This window comes from Microcebus murinus, chromosome 13 (genome assembly GCF_040939455.1).
Source record: "Microcebus murinus isolate Inina chromosome 13, M.murinus_Inina_mat1.0, whole genome shotgun sequence".
Classification (NCBI taxonomy): domain Eukaryota; kingdom Metazoa; phylum Chordata; class Mammalia; order Primates; family Cheirogaleidae; genus Microcebus; species Microcebus murinus.
The window spans coordinates 41397931-41419146 of NC_134116.1; the positions used below are offsets into that span (position 1 = coordinate 41397931).

General features: G+C 31.5%; 1 protein-coding gene across 2 annotated transcripts in view; it reads left to right on the forward strand.

The window, feature by feature from the left end:
- The window catches only part of DACH1 (dachshund family transcription factor 1), a 408633-nt gene that overhangs the window by 260130 nt on the left and 127287 nt on the right, over positions 1–21216 (forward strand). Inside the window, exons 4-5 of one of the 2 annotated variants that reach the window (XM_076009384.1) lie at positions 19153–19308; positions 19763–19935. In XM_076009384.1, the coding sequence (XP_075865499.1) occupies positions 19153–19308; positions 19763–19935 (329 nt within the window). The remainder of the gene's footprint in view (positions 1–19152; positions 19309–19762; positions 19936–21216) is intronic. The other variant, XM_020290319.2, reaches the window with a different exon arrangement.

Consider the following 21216-nt stretch of genomic DNA (forward strand, 5'->3'; position numbering starts at 1 on the left):
CACCTAAATTTTATTAAATTCTATTCTTTGTCTGGTCTGCCACCTCATGATGTATAATAACAAGTTAATCATTGCAAGGTAAAATTAAGTCTACAGAAAAAGTTTGGTTTCTTAATTCTAGCTTTTTTGTGACTCAATTGTTTGGCAGGGAAGTAATGAGCTTTGTATACAACAAATGTTACAGTAACTGTAATAGTCTTTTTCTTATTGTCTGTAGTCAATGTAGGATAGCATTTGACTTACTAGATTAATATATATAACCGGGATGTTCTAAAATGTCCTAAGTACCCTAAAATGTCTTCAGACATCACAACAGGACCCCGTGGAAGGGAGGGTTCCCAAAACACTGTCAGGGATTCCAAGAGGTCAAAACTCTTTTCATAATAATACTAAGATATTATTTACTTTTTTAAAACTCTCATTCTCTCATGAGTACACAGTGGAATTTTATAAAAGCTACATGATTTATGACATCACAACAGATTGAATGCAGAAGTGGATGTGAAAATCCAAATTACTCTTTTCAAGCCAGTTATTAAAGAATTTTCAAAGGTATAAAATGTTTTACTTCTCATTGTATTTTTGGAAATATATTTAATGATCCTAAAAATATGTGATTTATGGTAATATTCAATGAAAGTGTAGTCATTTTTAATGAATACATATATTTTTAATTTTCAAATTTTTATTTCAAATATGGTAAATATTTATAAATATAATCCCTAAATATAGATAAAGATGTCTTAATATAAAATGTTTGAAAATTGCTGATATATAGAACTATGGATTATAAACAAGACTCTTGATTTTTAGAGTCTATATTAGAAATCCTCATCAATTTACAGTAAGTTTTACTCCAGAATTTGCTTTAAAATTGCTTGTAATCGGTGAAAATAGTGAGAAGGAGAGTGAAGCAGTCTCCAATGAGAAACTCTAAAATCTTAGACTTTGTAAAGCAATATTATGGTCTCAGGAAGGTTGGCAGTGAAGATGAACTAGAAGTTATTTCCAAAATCTCTGTTGATTTTTAAATTATTATTGATAATATCCAATTGTTTTCATTCCCTATTCTTGTAGTTAAAACCTCAGTCTCATCATGTATCTTTGTTAAACTTTTTCTGTTCATCTCATTCATTCAACTAATGTTTAAGAATGGCAGTCTCTGTGCAGTTCTTTCTAGTGTATAGCAAATTCCAAAGTGAGTATGAAAAAACAGTCTTCACAACTTTCATTCAATCTACATACTAAATGGCAAACCTAATATTCCAGCTTATGGTACAACCATTGAGGCCGGTATATATTTATTCATAAAATTTTAATCCTTTGGCACTAAAAAATTTAGTTCAATAAGCCCACATTCAATAAATAATATGCACAAAGAATTCCCATTTTCCTAGTCAAAGCAAAGCTTCACTTTGAAAAGACATTTCAACTCTCTAAATATTTGAAAATACAATGTAAGTATGACTTTAATGCTAAAACCATGGCAAAGGTTTCCTTTGGCACTCTTCATACATTCTATATGGATAGCATTTAATGATATTAAAGATTGTGAGTGTGTTTATTTATAACAGGTTTTCTTTCTCTTATTGATATGAGATGTTTATAGCATACTGTGTGGCTCGTGGACCCAAGAATATTTTATGTTTTTTAATCTGAAGAACACTCATAATGTTTTCTTTATATTAATTTTCACCTCTTTAGATTTCCATAGAGGACATTTCTAAAATTTATGTGTGGCATAAACACTTCTTTTAGTTAATTGTAGAAGTTTAACACTGACTATATTTACAGCCCCGTAGGTATAGTTGAAAATTTACATATTAAACAGAGTTGCTCTCTGGCATGGTTTAAGAAAATGATCTGTGTTATTAATTATACTTTTAGCATGAATGTGCTAATGTCATTTACTGAAATGTAAAAAGGAAATTGATGGTGATAAAGACAATAATGATAATATAAAGATATTAATTATATTGTTAACAAATTTTTTTCTTTTTTCAGCATTTGATGACTTTTGTTTAATGAGGCTATGAGTTGAAGTTGAACATGGTGAAATTTCTAGACTTACAATTAGTTTCAAAGTCATTTCAGGTCTTTTTAGGTGAATCAAAACTTCAATATCAATGAATTGAAAGCTAAATTTGCAAACTAAATTAAGGAAGTGTGTATCCACATTTATACTTTTCATAGTGATTAACTTCATTCCTAAAGTCAAATATTGATTTAGAGTTTACAAAATGAGTATAAAATTTGACTTAATGAAAACAAATTGATCATTTATTTACTGTGTATATCAAAATTAAATTTTTATTTTAAAAATACAGGCTATCCAAAGCTGGAAAGAAATAATCTCTATGATATTTAAAGCTACAAAATAATAATTATCAATACTTTCTAATTAGTATTTCTCCTTTGCCTAATCAGTTTTAAGGATACTTAAAACATAGTCTAAAATCAGAGTTGACAATTCCAAATACAAACCAACCAACACAGTAATAAAATCAATACTTACATTTCCCTTGAGGCCACTATTTACTGTTTGCTGCACCATTTCCTTAATGGAATGGCAGTTATGTTTGCAGAAACCTTGTAAGTACCATTTTTATGTTTTAACTAAAAGCAGCTTTCTTGAAGAAGTATGATAAAGAAATTCTTGAGTTACTATAAAAAACTGTCATACCCATTTAGTAGTTAATATGAGTGCCATGAAGGCAGCCTTCCTTATTTTATTTTTTTTGATAAGTATTCTGTAGGATTTCATAAGGAATGATATTTTTGCTAATATTAGCAATGTGTCTTTTATGTCTTCATTATCATGGACATTGACTTAGTATCTAAACATCTCACTGTACTTAAACAATTTGTGCAGTTTAAATGAACATATTTGTAATTACTACGGTACATTTCATTTTTGGGTTGCTTTTGGCTGTGTACTATAGAAGAAATAAAAGAAAGGAGGGGGGTAAAGGAAAATAGCAATTTATCTCCAGATAGTAAAATTATTGTCAAATTGTGATTGACACAATGATTTACTTATCTCATTTAGTTGATTGTTCTTTTTTATTGTCATGATTGGATGGTAATTTCCCCTCTTTGTTCATTATTGTGTATGTTACTACAAACAATTGTTTCTGAAAAAAGACTTCAGAATTAAAATATACTTACTAATATATCTGTCTTTTCCTTTTTGCTATACTTTTCATCGCATTTGAAAGTATCTAATATAAATATGGCATTTTCATGTTAATTTTTAAAGCAGATTTACATTTTCTAGGATTTAATCAAAGTTAAAAAATCAATTTAATTCCATGTTTGCCTCTGGTTTTGTATTAAAGATAATAATAGCGTAAGAGTCATTCAGGATGGAAGGGTGCATTATACCTCCAAGAGGAGTTTATGCATGATCAAACTTTTTTATTAGTGATTGTACAAACTAGAGAAGTTGTGTGAACAGAATTCATGGCCTTTGATAGAGGACATGTTTTGCAACAGGATATTGAAAATAAAGTCTATTGGCCAAATCAAGTCTTTGTACATGATGATGTCAGCAACTATGCCCTGTGATAAAGCTGCAATATTTTCATGACAAAGAAAAATTCATATCCACATCTTTAATAAATGTAGAAAAAAAAGTGGTCTTACTAGATTCATATGTTCCCATCAGAACCTTTGTAGCTTCTCTCAAACTGTAAATATTGAGAGTAAGATCAGAATGGATGTGGTGTTGCATCGAAATTAATCGCTGAAGTTATTACTTACAGCGTCCCGTGTATTCTACATTCAGGCTTTTCGCACAAAGCTTTGAAGAGCCCTACAGGACTAAGCAAATGTAATTGATACAGAATCATTGCTACAAAACAGCTGCAGTAACAAGGTGCTGCAGCTTTTACTTTAATCTACCTTTCTTTCTGAGAGTTTATTATGTTTTTGAATTTATTCTTTTGTAGATCTGGGAGCTATCTTTTTTATGGAAATTAATCTTTTTAGAAGATTTGTACTCTCTTTTTCAAACACTAATACATTCATTCAAGTATCCTATTATTCAGATCCAGCTGGCTTTTATCTGGTGATATTTACTTCAAAAAGCCAAGTTAAATGGTATCATAGATTAATTCTCAGGGCACAGGAAAGCTTTTTTCAAGAAAAACATGATTTGGTAATTACTTGAAATATCATAATAAAAATCACAGAAAATGTCAAAAATGTGTGTATAATCCGTCATAATAGGAAACTTCAAAAAGTTGTTTCATTGAAAATGTGGTATTCTGAGTCCATCAGAAGTTTGTATTTCACTCAAACATTGTAAAACCTGAGAGTTTATTTTGGTTTTTAACAAACTATATTATGAATTTTAGGTTTCTGTTGTTTGTTCACACAAAGCAGTGAATCTTCAAAAGGGGCATTATCCACTGCTATCTCTTACATAAATCAAACTGGAAATAAGACACATTTTACAATTCAATTTAAGATCCCACTGAGACAATAATGTTGCAAGCTGTGCATTTTGCAAAGTAATATAGTAATGTCTAGTTTGCATTTTTGAAAAACCAAATTAATCACACTTTATTGAATACGTTGGAGCAAACCTAAAATTCATCTATTATTAAAAACTTGTGCAACAAACACAAACTATATTTTATACATAAAGGACAAACTCATTTATTCATTAGGATAAAACACTTGGAGTTTGCATTTTATAACTATGAAAGAAATGACATTTGCTATTGGAGCTGTTTTTTGAATTTTTAAAAGCAGTCTATGCATAGTAAGCTGCTTGAAAATTCTTTTAGCATGTTAAATTGTATCAGGTTTTAAGTATCTTGGGTATGAAAACAAAAAATCATTAAACAAAAAAAGTAATTGATAAAATTTAAAGTAATAGTTCATGCAAATGAGAATAATATTGTATATTATATTTCATGTGAGCAACTTATAATAATATGATTATTTTGTAGCTTTGATAAGAAAATAAAAACCTTACCTGGGAAGAATAAAGGCTTATTATGATGGTCTATGATTTTATCAGGCTGAAGAAAATAAGTACTTTCTGCATGTATGTATTTCAGTGTACAATTCGGAGAGGATGTTACGTAAGGTATTGGAAATAAAATTATTGTGGCATCATTTATAAATTATTGCCTTCATGATATATATTGTTATTTTTGAGAGATCAGAACTGAGGAGTTCTAGTGAATGTAAGAATCATGAATAGTGAAGAATAGTAATGAATAATGAGAAAGGTGGATAGTAAGTCTGGTCTGTTTATTTTACCAGTGCATATTTTTCAATGTCAGAGTAGTAAGCACTGTTTTGCTATCTGCTGATGTGTGTAATATTCTGTATTATAGAAATAGAAGTATTAAAAAACATTTGCAAATTTAATTTTTGTATAAAAAGATTAAAGCCAACCTTGTTACATTCATCATCTTTATTATTAAATCTGGCTTTGAGGTGAATATTTCCTTTTTACTATCTCCAATTGTGTTATTCTGGGAGGGTCTAAAAAGTGTCTATTAACTCTGAATCTACTGAATACCTTCTTGCTTTTGTAATAAGAACTCCACATTGCTGACTTATAGTCACTGGTAAGCTGTTGCCTTCTGTCAAGAAAGGGTAAATTATATGTCTTTATGTAAACGCTTCCAAATATGTTACATTTGGCTTCTTTTTATTTGAAAAAATTCTGCACTGCAAATATAAAAGGAACTACAAGCCACTGGCTACAGATATGGAGTTGAGTATTCAGTAACCACTTGTCCTCACTCAACATAATTGTTTTGTCATGTACAGCTCTGGAAACTAATTTGTTCTTCAGTCATCTTCTTAGAAAACTCTAATGATAAAGAATACAAGATTTTTTTTTTTCTATTTTATCAATTTTCCAGTGGCATGAAATATGAGATTCAGGAATTCTGCCCTGGTCATATCAATGTCAATGTGGTGGATGACAGAACTCAGGATGATTATTCCTGATGATGAGTTCCTTCTCCTCTTTCTGAGTATCTGATACATCACTTTAATCATATCTCTCCTCTGCCTAAGATGATGACCAAACTCATCATCCTGACATCTGAGAACTTTCATAATCTGGCCCCAGCCTACCTAATTCTTTCTGACTTCTCTTGCTTCCCTAATATGCACTTTCTCCTCTAGTCAATGAACTACCAAGCTGTCATCCAGACCTGCCATTTATGTACCAGTGCTCTGAACGTGGTGTGCTCTGTCGTGCAGTGGAAAGGATTTAGGGCCAAGGGTTACACAAACATGTTCCAAGTCCAGCTCTTTTTCCAAAGAGTTATGTGGCCTTAAGCATTTAATGTAATCACTCTGAACCTCAGCTTCCTTTGCTAGAAAAAGAAGGCATTATGCTTTATGGTGCTATGCTCTTAGCAAAGTCTTCGCTTATTAAACTATTTTAAAATAATCTTCCCCAACACACAGGCTTACTTGTGCACAAATACACACGTGCACATGCAAAAATTCTCTTTCATTCTTCCATGACTGGTATCTCAATCAATATATCATGTCACTTTATTTATCTGCTCATTATTTTCTCACCCTCCTCCCAGCTACAATATAAACTCCATGAGAATATAGATATTTATCTGCTTTGTCCACTGCTCTCTCCCCAATGCTTACAACAAGGCTTGGCACAAGATAAGTGTTCAGTATACAATGAAAGAATGGTGAATGAAAAAATGAATGATTTCAATATCTATTTTGTGCTACCATAGTCTATCATTCAGTTATATGCAGAAAGATAAATTGTATGTTGTGCAGTGAAGTTTAAATATAGTTTCTGGCTCCTTGGTCCGTACATTACAGTATTCTTGATATTTAAGATTTTTTTTGTTATTTTCTGTCCTATTTCTTCATTTTCTATTTCATTTGACAATATTATAATCCTAATAGTCGAATGGTTTCTTACTCTTTCTTCTTCAAGATTTCCAATTTAAAGTGTTAACTTTGAGATTAACAAGAGCATGAAATGTTTTTCAAAGCCATCTTATTTCTCATCCAGAATTTAAAAATACATTAATATTAACCTAAATAAATGCATATAATAAAATGATTTTCAAAAAAATTATTTTTTATGGGAAAGTAGAGATTTGACACAGTTCAAAAATTATACCTTCTTCTATTATTGTCTTAATACTTTTGTGAGTCAATTGGATTTACAATAGATAAATATACCAAAAACACCCACTGTAGTAATTTGTACACATAGGCATTAAAAAACAAATCATCTTTGCATTATTCTTTATTGGTTTGTCCATAACACAATTATATTTCTTTGTAAAATGGTTCAAAGACACTTTATAATAAAGTGCTAAATATACTCCAGATGTTTCTTTATAAAAAGTAGCTCTTCACCGGAAGCCTACAGAGCAGATTTCAAAATTTAAAAGAAGAAAACAGTTTCTGTACAGACCATTTTAACAAAAAGGAATTCCTAGGCATTTAATTTTGTTTTGAAAAATCACATTTTAGCCTATAGCTGAAGTCTTAAGTAGTTATTGTATACAAATTATTTTACCTAAGAGCAATTTTGATGCAAGTTTAACAGAATATATTTATCCAGGTGACTTCAAGTCTAGGCCGGACATAGTTCAATGAGACAGAGCATCTGTGTACTGTTGACAACAGTCTTAACATTCCCTGATTCCATGATGTGAGAGAATGGATGATAGAACAGGTAAAAAGTAGCAAAGGTGCAATAGTTTAATATTGGAGGAAATATTGAAATTATTTAAGAAGATTTTATGATTATAGGAAAAACAACAGATCATAATAATTTTTTATTTTTAAATTTTTTTGTGATTTTTTATTACAGAGAGTAATTTTTTCAAGCAGATAGCTGTTTATTTTTTAATAATTAAGGATCTCCTAAAAGATAATTATTTTTAATAAGGTATTTAATAAGCTATTAATAGATTTGTTGTTACACTGATAATATTAAAAATCCAATAGCTTTGTTACTATTATTACTAGATAATAATAATTTGCATAGACGTTATTTTTGTAAGTTGAAGATTTTTTAAAAATCATGTTTCTATGACCATTTTAGAACAGATGGCAGTTTCATCATTCATCATTTATTTTTTAACAAGGCATGTGCCATTTTAATATGAATGTTGGGAAAAATTATTAGGGGAAAAAAATGAATGTGACTGATTCAGCCAAATACCACCCTGAGTTGTCATTGTCATTGTTTTTATGAACTGAAAACCTGTATTTAGCTCTTAGTTCTGACATTGAATCACTGTGTCACCTCTGGTAGGTTGCATACTACCTTATATTTTTCCTTGCTCACATTATGGTAACAATTATTACACTAGATAATTTTTAAGATAAAAAATGAATAAGGATGTTTAAATTTTACTTAAAGCCCTCCAGTGGGTGCTGATATTGTCAGAAAATCAATGCAATTTTTAAACATTTTTATTATTTTAATTATTATTTTGACAGCAATTTAAAAAGAATGTCATTACAATTTATTCCTGGGATAAAAATGAGTGTTTATACTGAAATCTCAAATTGGAGTATAAAGGTAAAAATAAAATTATCTGTATTGCTAGTAATCCTCTTAAGTAATTTTTCCATTGCCAGCTACCAAATTTTATTGGTCATTTTGACCTTGAAAGCCTCCTTCCCTGCCTGCCCATGAAAAACTGATGAAAAGTACTTTGAATAGAATGTCTTCACTACACATAAAAGAAGCTATGGGCTGAATGATTTGGTTTCATATAAACAGTGGCTTTCAACAAGTCTGCCATCTACATGTAATCTATACTATAATATAATATTATTTCAGTGGGCCTTCAAATGTACTGAGTTCTTCTCTTGTATTAATCTATGCAGAACTTCAATTTAAAGTCACCTGTCTCTATAATGTTTTTAAGGAGGACCTTGTAATTATTAGATATCATAACTAATTATCATATTACAAGTTGGACAAATGGCACTTTTTCAAATTATGCTTAGTTGTGTCTATTTGTTTTTTGTCTTTGTTTAGGCTGCCCACCTGAAATAGTAGTTACATCTTTAAATGTAGTTACATCTTTAAATTTAATCATAATGTTATACATTCATTCATTATTAATTGAAGGTCTAAGATAAGTCAGGCATTCATGTATTCATGTTGATTGTCTTATTAAAAGGAATATTTTAGCTTAAAAGTGGAGAGCCTTAAATATTATAAAAATGCATTAACACATCCCTGTGTACTAAGAATTTATTGTAACCTGTGTAACCTGCATTAAATTGTAGGAGTCATATACCAATATTTGCTTATTCCTGCTCAGCTCCTCAATATTTAAAAAAATATATTCAGCTTGTCTCATTTGGGATTTATTCTGTGTCTTATAGTAGAAATGCACTTTTAGTAGAAATACATTTATTCTTTCTATACCCTCATAAAGCATCTTAGTTTAATCTACCACCTCCAAATCAATGACTTCCAAATCTCCCTTGTAACTGCTTTTCTTCCAAATTTCAGTCCCGTATTTCTAACTGCTTGTTGTCAGTCTCTACTTGGCTGTTCCTGAGACATCTTATATTCAACCAGGCAAAAATTGAACTGATTTTTATGCATTGTAAAGTGATATTCTTTGTAAGTTTGATTAAAAGCTTGGGTTTTGAATTCAGAAATGCGATAGTACATATAAAAGCTTAACACAATGCTCAACATATTGCAAATACATAGTACATACTAGATATTATCATTGTTATTGCCTCATTAATGATGCCCTCATACAACAGTTGTTAATCTAGATACCCACATCATCTTTCATATTTTACTCAGTTCCTCTCCAATTGTATCCAAATGATTACTGAGTTCTATCAAGTTTATTTCCAAACTGTCAAACATGTTTCCTATTCTTTAACTTGTCCATTTTTAATTCTAGTTAAAAGATAAAAGTTATGCTTTTTTTAAAAAATAAACATATAGAGCATATATATGTCTCTATATGTCTATATCTCTTCTGTACCATAACTGGCTCAATAACAAAAGCTACACCTTGACATTTGTGAATGCCACATTGATGTATTTACCATATGTGAATGTCAGAAGTGGTCTGGGTTTGCAGCTCTCAGCCCAAGAACTGACTGAGGTTTGGTGATACCTTATAAAATGCTGGTGATACAGTGATGAGCAAAAGAAACATAGTCCTGACCACATGGAGCTTACATTATGACATACAATTTGGGACCTTTTTCTTAATAGCAATGGTAAAAATATCGAAGACCCCTAAGCAGAGGAGTGGCAGAGTAAGATTTATAATTAAAAGTAATGATGGTCCAGAATCTGATTATAGCAGCTAAGATAGAAACAGAGAAGAAGAGATAAATTACATAGATGAAGCCAATAGGACATGAAAAGAAATTAAGCATTGGTGGTGTGCAATAAGTGAGAAGATAAAGATGATTCCTAGGTTTCTGGCTTTAAAAACTAGCTGATGATGTCATTGTGTGGGGCTAACCAGGTTTGGGAAGAGACAAACTAACACTTAGATTTATACATATGAGAAATATCAAGATAAATCCCATAAGCCTGCCATCTCACTTATAAGAGTTTTATGCTTTCTGGAAAATTCAATAGCAACTTTGGATCAAGAGGGAAGAAAATTTTTCAATTTCAACCTAAATAATTGAAAACTGAAAATATTGCATTACATAGTGAAAACTAAAACTTATTTCAAAATGCTGTGGGTAACACTTATATGTAAGCATAAAAATATTAATATTATATACCTTGACATTGATTACTTTACTAGCAGTATAGAAAGTATAACTTGAAATTTTATTTGATGTGATTTAAATCTATAGGGAAATTACAATACCCTTAGAGAGAAGAATTTATAGTTCATTGGTTTGCCTAATGGAAGAATAATTTGATGAGTTAAAGTGGGAAAAGGTGGAAATTCATTAGCATGAGTAATGAGAAGGATAAAGGATGTAAAATAAAATTAATATAGATACATTATATCAAACTGTTTATTTTGAAGAACTGTATAAATATATTTTATGTTGGAATGCTTGTATGTACCTAGTGCAGTCATTTCTACAATGTCTATTGTCTGTAATAGAATTATACTTAAGCTATGGAAATTAACCAGTTTGTTTTCACTATAACTTCCACTGAATAGAACATTTGACTCTTGCTTGCAATCAGGTTGTAGCCCATATTAACAAGACACCCAAGTTTTTAGTCAATGCACATTAATCTGGCTACTATTTCTTTTCTTATACCAAATGCTATGCAAGTATTTATCTAGTCTGAGTTTGCAATTGTTTGTTTTGTTTACTCCATGTATTTTACTTGGTTAACACATAGAACATGGTGCTAATGAGTCCAAAGACAACAACAGCATCAAAAGCAAATGTGTTCTGATATAATTCTCTCTCCTCTACATATGTAATGTTCAACCTCTTATCTTTATAATAATGGCTGTATTTCTTTTATTTTAAGTTGCATCAAAACTTTCTGAAATTTGCTATGATATTAATGAAAAATACATTAAGCATTCTTATGTATTTATAGTAATTCATTCTAATAATTTTTATGAATTCAAAATCAAAGCTATTTCAAATTGAAACCATTGCCTATTTTAAGTTCCCTAATGCTGTCCTTGTTTTCCCTAATTCCTCAAAGTTTCTAAGTATAAAAAATTAGTTGTTTTTTGGTAATGTCTGCCTGTTCATTACATATTCTTTTAAATAGTTCATCTGACATTGATGACTTGTATGTCAGCTCTGATTGTACAGTTTGTTTCCAATTCGTTTTAGTTCAACAATAATTTGGTACGGTAAAGAATATTTAGGCAAAATTTAAAAATAAGCAGCTCTAGTTTCCGTTACTGAAACTAGTGCCACTTTGCGCAGCATCTTATTGCCACTTTCAGCAATATTGTGAGTATGTAGGGCAATAGAAATATTAATATCTCAAGTAGGTGAAAACATTTAGGATTTGTATAGTTCTGATGATTCCAAGAATGCTAATAACATCAGTATTATATTATCACCATTGTATATAAAACAAAATATATCAAAACAGCTCTGCATTCAAAAGAAAACATCAGAGGTAAAATAAAAGTTCCCTTGTATAGCAAAAAATGTGTTACACTCTAGTAACACAGGATAAAGGTTAGTCAAAGATAGCTGAAGATAATATATCTAATTATTTCTGGGAAAGGAACATTTTTCTGTAAATGATGTATTTATGGTATAGGGTAAAGGGATGGTTAGATGTCTTGACAATACTATTCTTTCTCTTGAGCAAAATAAATTGATGTCAGAAGATTAAGCCAAGCAGGATTGGTGTTACATGAAAGCCATCCTGTTCTGTTTTTCCCCAGAACATCCGAATCAAACATAATACATGTACAAATATAAATTTTACACTTTGGAAATGGCCTTCTCTGAGGGCATTGTTTTGCAATACCAATTAAGAGGTACTTGTGATGTTTTCTTTGCTAAACCATTATACTTAACTGGAACATTTTTAATTGTGCCCCTAATTAATTATACCTCTAAAATATTTTTCTTTCCTCATTTTGTATAAAAATGATGAAGTTAAACCAAAGCATCAGAAGACTACAGTATTTACATATGCTGAAGTTGATCAACTGGGCTCAGATAGTTATCAAAAAATATTTAAAGACTGTGTTACAGTCATGAAAGGACTGTTCCTACTATTTATGCAGAATACTAGCATAACTACTGACATTTTATATCATTTTTTATTGGGTGAAGTTAATTCACTAAAAGATAATAACTTATTTATTCTCACCTACCTCTGAAACAACAGCTGACCATTTGTAGCACCTGTAACTAGTATTTACTTTTAGTTGGTAGTCTTGTTTCCATTGTTAAGATGGAGTTGAAATCTGTCTAAGTGGTCTCCAATGGTATGGAGTAAATGCCTGTTCTTGCCATCATTTTCCTTGTAAACGAATCTTGACAATGTCAGGTTCCTGTCACAGTCTATCAGTGTCACTCACTAAGCAGTGGTGTGACCGTTAGTCCCTTTGAGATTTGCCTCCTTTTTCAGGATCAGGCTGTGGGAAAATCTTAACAAACAGTTACATGTCACCTAGGTATAAAAGATAACAATCCAGTATTTGAATATACTTTTACTATTTTAATATATGGACATTTAAAAGACATTTATTTTTTTACAGATCACTTAAATTTTGTGTTCATGTGCATTCTATCCAAAACTCATTAAAAATACTGTAGCCTTCTCTTTTTGAACCTATTCCTCATTAGGATATTTAGGAATGAATTCAATAATCAATATAATTATTTGGGCTAAGATTATAATTGATGCTGCTCATGTGCACACTTAAAATTGTTATCATGTTTTTATTAAAGAGAAACTAATAATATCCTTCCCCAAAACATTTCCATTTCCTTGCCTGCCTGAAAATTGTGTTTCAAAAATTAAAGTGGTCATCTTTCTCTTTTATAATGATTATCTTCACATTTGATCATTCTTTATTTTTTCTTATTCATGATAATCTTTTTTCTTTGAACTTGAGTATCAATTGATAATTTTAAGTTTCAGCTGATTTGTGAAATAACATTTCAAATGTTAAACATTCACGTTTTGCCTTTATTTCAGATTATTTACAAGAAGCAGTTACTAAATTTTGATTTATAATATAGTAATATTTGTTTTTGGTTCTGTTGAATATGATTATATAACAGGATAGTAAGTAGCGTTTTTCCTGTGGTCCTCAACAAGAATGAAAGTTGCATTGTACTGGTCATTTTAACGAAAGTATAAAACAATTAGTACTTATTAATAGCCACTGAATCAGCATTGCTATCTTCACTGCTGCTCCAGACTCCACAAACCTCTTTCTTCATTTGTAAGAGTGGACCACAGGGAGAGGGGATTTGAAGAATTCATTCAAGTGAAAAGACAGAGTCTGATGAGTAGAGCTGTGGCTTAGTAATCTCTTTTCGAAGGTGGTTCCTTAATGCCAAGGTCAAGGGAGGGGAGTTCTAAGAGAATTGCTCAAGGATTGCAGATGCTTCCACCTCATTGGATAGCTTGATTTCTGCTTTGGTGTGAATTTCTGATCTATTTTCTGTACACATTTGAGCAGAGAAGTAAAGAGTTGAGAAGAGGTAGCCAGGTGGAAAAAGTGTACATCATCAGAACAAAAGGACCCACAGCAGGCAGAGGGCCTTAGAATTAAGAGCCAACAGGAGCTTAGAGAGTCTAGAATAGCATGAAGCTGGAGGAGATTTCTACTGTCACGGACTTGTAAAGTTAGGAGGTTCCTCAATAAGGCCTCCTCAAAGGATCAGACATTACTCCCAAGGAGATGGCTCGAATTTAGGCATCTGTCACATGGAATATGTCAATGGTGTATTGGGCATAGCAGGGAGTGCAGGGAGAATTTAAGCCAGAACCATTTAAGCAAGGGACCTTTATTCTACTACTCAGGAGAAGGAGAGGAAGAAGATGGGGTGGGTGGATGAGAAGCTAAGCAGCCCCTTTGTCTTCCAGATACCTAGACTCTAGAAACAACCAGTGCTGATGAGGAAGGGAAAGCAGAGATGAGTGTGAATTAGAATTAGGTGTATCATACACAAAATCTGCCCAAGGCTATTAAGAAACAGAGAAGGGAATGTTGGCAAAGTATGTTTGAAGGCAATAGAGGAAAACTAAAACCATTTTATATGTGTAACCCACCATTTCTGACTTTTCAGTAATCTGGTACCCTGAGAGTAGGGATGGCTTTCAAACTTTAGGGATAATATATTTCTGTATTTAAAAAATGATCCATCATAGGCCGGGCGCGGTGGCTCACGCCTGTAATCCTAGCTCTCTGGGAGGCCGAGGCGGGCGGATTGCTCGAGGTCGGGAGTTCAAAACCAGCCTGAGCAAGAGCGAGACCCCGTCTCTACTATAAATAGAAAGAAACTAATTGGCCAACTAATATATATAGAAAAAATTAGCCGGGCATGGTGGCGCATGCCTGTAGTCCCAGCTACTTGGGAGGCTGAGACAGAAGGATCGCTTGAGCCCAGGAGTCTGAGGTTGCTGTGAGCTAGGCTGACGCCACGGCACTCACTCTAGCCTAGGCAACAAAGTGAGACTCTGTCTCAAAAAAAAAAAAAAAAAATGATCCATCATAAATTACATATCATAAAATACAAAAAAATACAAAATGGGGGTGATCCAAGGCAAATAGTCTGAGCCCATGAAAAGACTGAGATAGTGCATCAATCTGTTTGCTTTTTCAGAATCTGTAACTATGTTTGCATGTTAAAGTGGGGAGAGACTAAGGAGGAGAGGATCTCCTATCCTTGGTCCTTACATATTTGAATTTCAGTTATGCTAAATCATAAGATAATCTTGCTTATCCCTGAGGAATACACATCATTTACATGAAAGGAAAACTAAACACACACAATCACTCTTTACATATACATTATATATATTGGAATATGCAATTATTAATATATTCTTAATATCAGTATAATTAGGCAGGGTAAGTAAATTGTTTCAGACTATATAAATATATAGTTAATAGTTTTTAGCTGTAGACAAAATTGGAAATTAGGTGTTCATTTCCATTTTCCTTTTTATATTCATGTACGCACTTACACCTGGCTGTTGCAAAACTGTATACTTGTTTATTTTTATCCCACCAAAATCACGCCATGGCGTTAGTGGCTGGGCTTCATCACTTGATTTCATCATATAACAAGTGCCTATGTGTTTTGCAGTTCACAGTACAGATCCGTTTATACCTGTCGGTTGTCTAGCCTGGAACCTGTTCCAGTGCTTCCTCACTGTGTGTGTTTAGGTCTAGGTATGAGAGATCGTCTCTCCCCTGATTCTCACACCCCCTCAACATTAAAATATGGTTATAGGTTCTAAATAATCAAACAGCTTGATGCATTGCATGTTTTCATGAGCGCATGACTATTTTCTTTAGCTCTTCACCATTTTATATTTTATTAATATCATCCTTTATGAGTTTTTGTATACATGCTTCAACCCCCTATTATAGAATATGTTCTTTGAAGATACTAGGATTATATAAGATTCATCTTTTTATTACACTGTAAAGTTAAGAAAAAAACAACAGTGTGGTTCTACAAGAATGGAAGAGGAGAAATAAATCAGTTATTTTCTGTTTCTATCTCCCCTTACCAAATGTGGCTTAGTAACTTCTTTTCCAAAGTTCAATGTATGAGAAATATTTTTATATATTGAATATGTTGCTGTCTCTTTCAGTTTTAATAGTAAAGATGTATCTTAAAGGTATATATGTGTGTATATATGTTGGTGTGTAGGCATAGTACATATATACTGGCTTATAAGGTGATATATATTAGCTTAAAAGAAAAACTTGAAAGTATATACTTAATAATTATGGGCATGTCTAGTTGAAGTGGCCTATTTTCAATTCTTATTTATTCATGTTAATAGAGGAAAAGGATGTTATAAATAATGCAAAAATTACTTACAGCTGACTTGGTTATATATTGTATATTTTTCATCAGACTTAGTTTCTTAATTGTTTGCTCTATTTATTACCCAAATGAGCTAACATCATGAGTATTTAACAAATGGTGATTGGTGGAGATGCTAGGAGCATTCTATGTAGTGAGAAAATCTCGTATTAGAAACTTGCTATGGAAAACTCACATATGAATGATTTATCTTTAACCATACACAAGGGACTGATACCCTGTGATACAAAAGAGATGAAAATGAGCAGTGTTTTGTCTATAATCTGTTTTTGGAGTGACTTAATAAGATTTTAGCTTAATATTTTATACCTTAATAATGTGAAAAAAAGAATTATAGTGCATCTCTACTGATATGAGAATGAAATTTAAATGCCTTTGAAGAAATAACTATTTTTCATTTATTAACTTGCAATCAGGATTCCAGTAAAAGAAGAAATTAGTTCAAGTGAACAGAAAAACAAAAGTAGGTTATAGGTATAAATGGAACTCAAACTGAATCCAAGATAATGAATGTGAGTACTTACTCCACATATTAGTTAATTGTCCTCAAATATGCAATGAAAGCATAATCCTCACATTTTTTGGATATTTTAAATGAAGTATAACCCATAGAGAAAATTATGAAGTTGAGAGTGGTGGCTAATGCCTGTAATCTCAGCACTTTGGGAGGCCGAGGCAGGAGGATGGCTTGAGGCCAAGAGTTTGAGTCCAGCCCAGGCAACATAGCAAGACTCTGTCTCTAAAAAAAAAAAAAAATAGCCAGAAATGGTAGTGCATGCCTATAGTCCCAGCTACTCAGGAGTCTGAGGCAAGAGAATCACTAGAGCTCAAGAGTTCAAGGCTACAAAGAGCTATGATTTTCCCCTACACTCCAGCCAAGGCAACAGACAGAAATCCTGTCTCTAATAAATAAATAAATAAATAATATTACCTATTATTTATAAATTTCCAATGCAGTTCTCATATTAAAATAATATTTATTCCAAAGTTATTTCTATTTCTACATTTCAATAGTCAATTCTTGTTTTAACTGATAACAAAAAGGTAAAACCAATGCTGAAGCATAACATTTTACCAAATAAAAGTTTCCAGATTTTATGGATTAAATCTATAATGAAAACATTTGCATATACTTTGATAAAGGCGATGTAAAGAGAAGATGTGTAGAAGTTTTTATCATAATATTCTCTTGACATCATACATTTGAAGAATTCATATCTTTATAATTTTTACATGTTTGACTAGTACTTTGGAATAAGTGTCAAAAAAGTCATGAGTAGAGAAATATAGTGTATATATCTGTGAATATGAAAGTGAACTTTTATATCACAGCGTAGGAACAAGCTGTAGAAATCTCTTTTATGTGAGTCATTTCTGTATAAAGCTATAAACTTTTTTTTTTAACCAAAAGCTGTCATGGTTTCTTGTAAAATAATAAAGTTAATAAAGATATCCATTTTAATTGATTCTTTTCATTGTTTAATAAAATTGCTTTGTTTGATTGCTGAAGAATTTGAATTGAGTTTTCATTACCCACTTCTGAACAATTTACTCTAAGATCCAGACAGTATTGAGCTAATGAGTTTGAATTTATATTGAACTTTAACTGTCTTCATGAAGTAAATGGAAAAAAATCATGGCAGTAACTAAGTATTCTTCATTAAAAACTATGTCATAGAGATTTTACAATGAGGCTTTTAGCACAGCTAAAGCATTAAATTGGAGTTTTACCAACTTTGCTGTTTCCATGCATATTATATGGAAGTATGGTATCTTCTTTTCTTTTTGAAGAAATAAAAAATGCCTAAGCTGTCAAGGATATTACACAAGTTTTCTTGAAGTGGATAGTTTGTATAGTCAACAGATTCAAGTAAGGAATAAATTAATATTAAGTTAATTTAATTTGGAGGAATATCTAAATTGAAATGATTTGTAAACACCTTCCAATGAGTACTTTAAGAAGATGTTTTGAGATCTAGTTCAATCTAAGACATTGCCCCAATATTGAAGTGCAGGTCCTCAGATGTGTGGTTTTGACTTTAGCTCTGAAATTGAGCAATCATAAATTTATATTTCTCTTTATTTGAAAACAAGTGATGTATTTATTCACACATATGTATGCACATTTAATTTTTTGCTTTGGCATTACTATCTTTTGTAAAGTGTTTTTTTGTGTGTTCTCTGTACAATGTCTAACCAAGTCGGGCATTTAATGGTTTTCTTTTTAGGAGTTGCTGTGGAATTGTTAGGCACTTTAAATGTCGACTAGGAAACCATTTACTACAAGGATAACTTTGCATTCTATAATCATCAGTGTGCTTCAGTTCCAAGGAGTTATTAATTATCTAATTATATAATGGAACATATTTAATATTAAGTTGGGTAGTCAAACAGGATTAAACTCCACAAATAGGTTAAAAGATACAGAAGTATTACCTTCTGAAAATTTAAGATCCTATCTAAGAAATAGAAAATCAAAAAGGAAATAAAAGTTTGGGGGACATTTACTTACTTCAGCTTATTTCCCTAGAAATCAGTTTGCCAATCTCTAGATGTGATATATTCTTTTTAAACCTCATTTCAAATGAGTCATTGGAAGCTTTGGAATAATATTATATCCAAATAATTTATATTCATTCCCCACAGGCAGCAGTGATGGTTCTTGGGATAAGGAAATACTGCACTCTTCCCTCTCCCAGGGATCTCAGGCTTCTGTTGCCCATCCCCGCATGCCTGGAGCACATAGCCTTCCAGTTAGTCATCCTCTCAGACATCTTCAGCACAGCCACCTTCTGCCAAATGGTACGATGGCATTTTTCAGCACGAAAAACGATAGTTTTCAAAAAAAAAAATTCTGTAATTATCAGATGGTAAAATAGTATATAATAAAGAGATATGCTATATTTAGATAGCTAATCGGGATAAATTAAACTCTAGTTAGTATATTAAAAATATTTAGATTAACCAGAGGAATAATATATTAATAGCAAAGAACTTGCCATTTGTATTAAACACACGATGAGTGGTAATATGATGAACCATGGCACCAAACTATAAGCCTAATTTCCCTGAGATGACAGTGTTACTGCATATAAAGAGGAAAAATATTTTTTCTTTGACTGTCATTATTGGAATCCTTTTGAATGCTTCATTTTTTAATGATTTATGGCCTTAATGACTTTAATAAGTGAGATATATCACACTTCACAGTTTTATCTGGAACACAGCAATGATGATATATGTGTATTTTTTATAGGACTGGAACTTCCTTTTATGATGATGCCCCACCCTCTAATTCCTGTCAGCCTACCTCCAGCATCTGTCACCATGGCAATGAGCCAGATGAACCACCTCAGCACCATTGCAAATATGGCGGCAGCAGCACAAGTTCAGAGTCCCCCATCCAGAGTTGAGACATCCGTTATTAAGGTAATTATTGTCTTATACAGTTATTTTGGCATGTTCATCTTAAGCCACTATCTCCTAGTCAACTTTTCTTATTTCATAAGTAAATCTCAACTCTAAAAAGCTAAGTGATTAGTAAGCTAAGTAAATAGATGAGAAAAATCACATGTAGCGAGAACCCTCCCCTCAGGGATACAATATTTAGAGTCTGGGATTATATTAAGTTTTATATTATATCTATTAAGAGAGAGAAGAACATAGGACATTCAATGATATAGTTCATATTATGAGTATTCAAATGTATGGCTATGCATATGTGTGTGTGTGTGGTATTATAAGCTTTTAGGTGTAGAGAATTGGAAGACTAGAAGGGTTAAATTTTACCACTTACTGTGTCACGTTGGGCATGTAATTCAATCTTTCTAATTATATTCAATATCTAAACAAATGGATAACACAGTGTGGATTCAAACACTAAATGCAATAACAAAATTGAAAGTTTTCATAAATTCAAAAATATACTATTAATAGAAGGTAACACTATTGTTATATAAACTTTATATATGTGTAAATATACAACTTTCCTCTCTCTCTCCTGTGTTTGTGTGTGTGTGTGTGTGTGTGTATATATATCTTTAAATATGTGTGCATGTTTATGTATATATTTTTATTCATATTATTTTATAATATGTTTTAAATAAAAATATTTCATTGTATTGTTGGATTGACTGTAGAATAAGAAATAACAAAAAAGAAAATTAAGAACAGATTATTAATTTTTCAACTTCATCCTTCATGATCCTGATTTAGCATAATCATCACTTCATTTTCTGAATATAATGTACACTCAAATTTAGGTTAGCCTCTAGTGCAGGTCATATATTAATAAAAAGTACTATTACTAGTTATAGAAAATGTTGAGTAATATGCAAATAGGAATTTTCCTTATAGCAATGGCTTTATAACCAAAGATGTGCACCAGTCTGTGATATAATTTCTGAAGTATCATTACCGAAGGAAAAGTAAACATATCACAGAAGACCAAGATCAACTGCTAAAAAACTCCACCTGAGAGAATGCCAGTATGTGCCACATTGTTAACCAAGCAAGTGTGAAGAAAGAACTTTTAAAACTCTTCTCTATTCTGAATGACTTTAAAAGGGTTTCTTTATTGCCAGATGATTTATTAATCAAAGTATCACTGCATTATTCAATTTATGATTACTATTTGGTGATAGTTATTACCAAGAACTTGATGTTCTTATTGCCTCACTCATTGAAGTTACCTACAAGAAGAGTTTGACA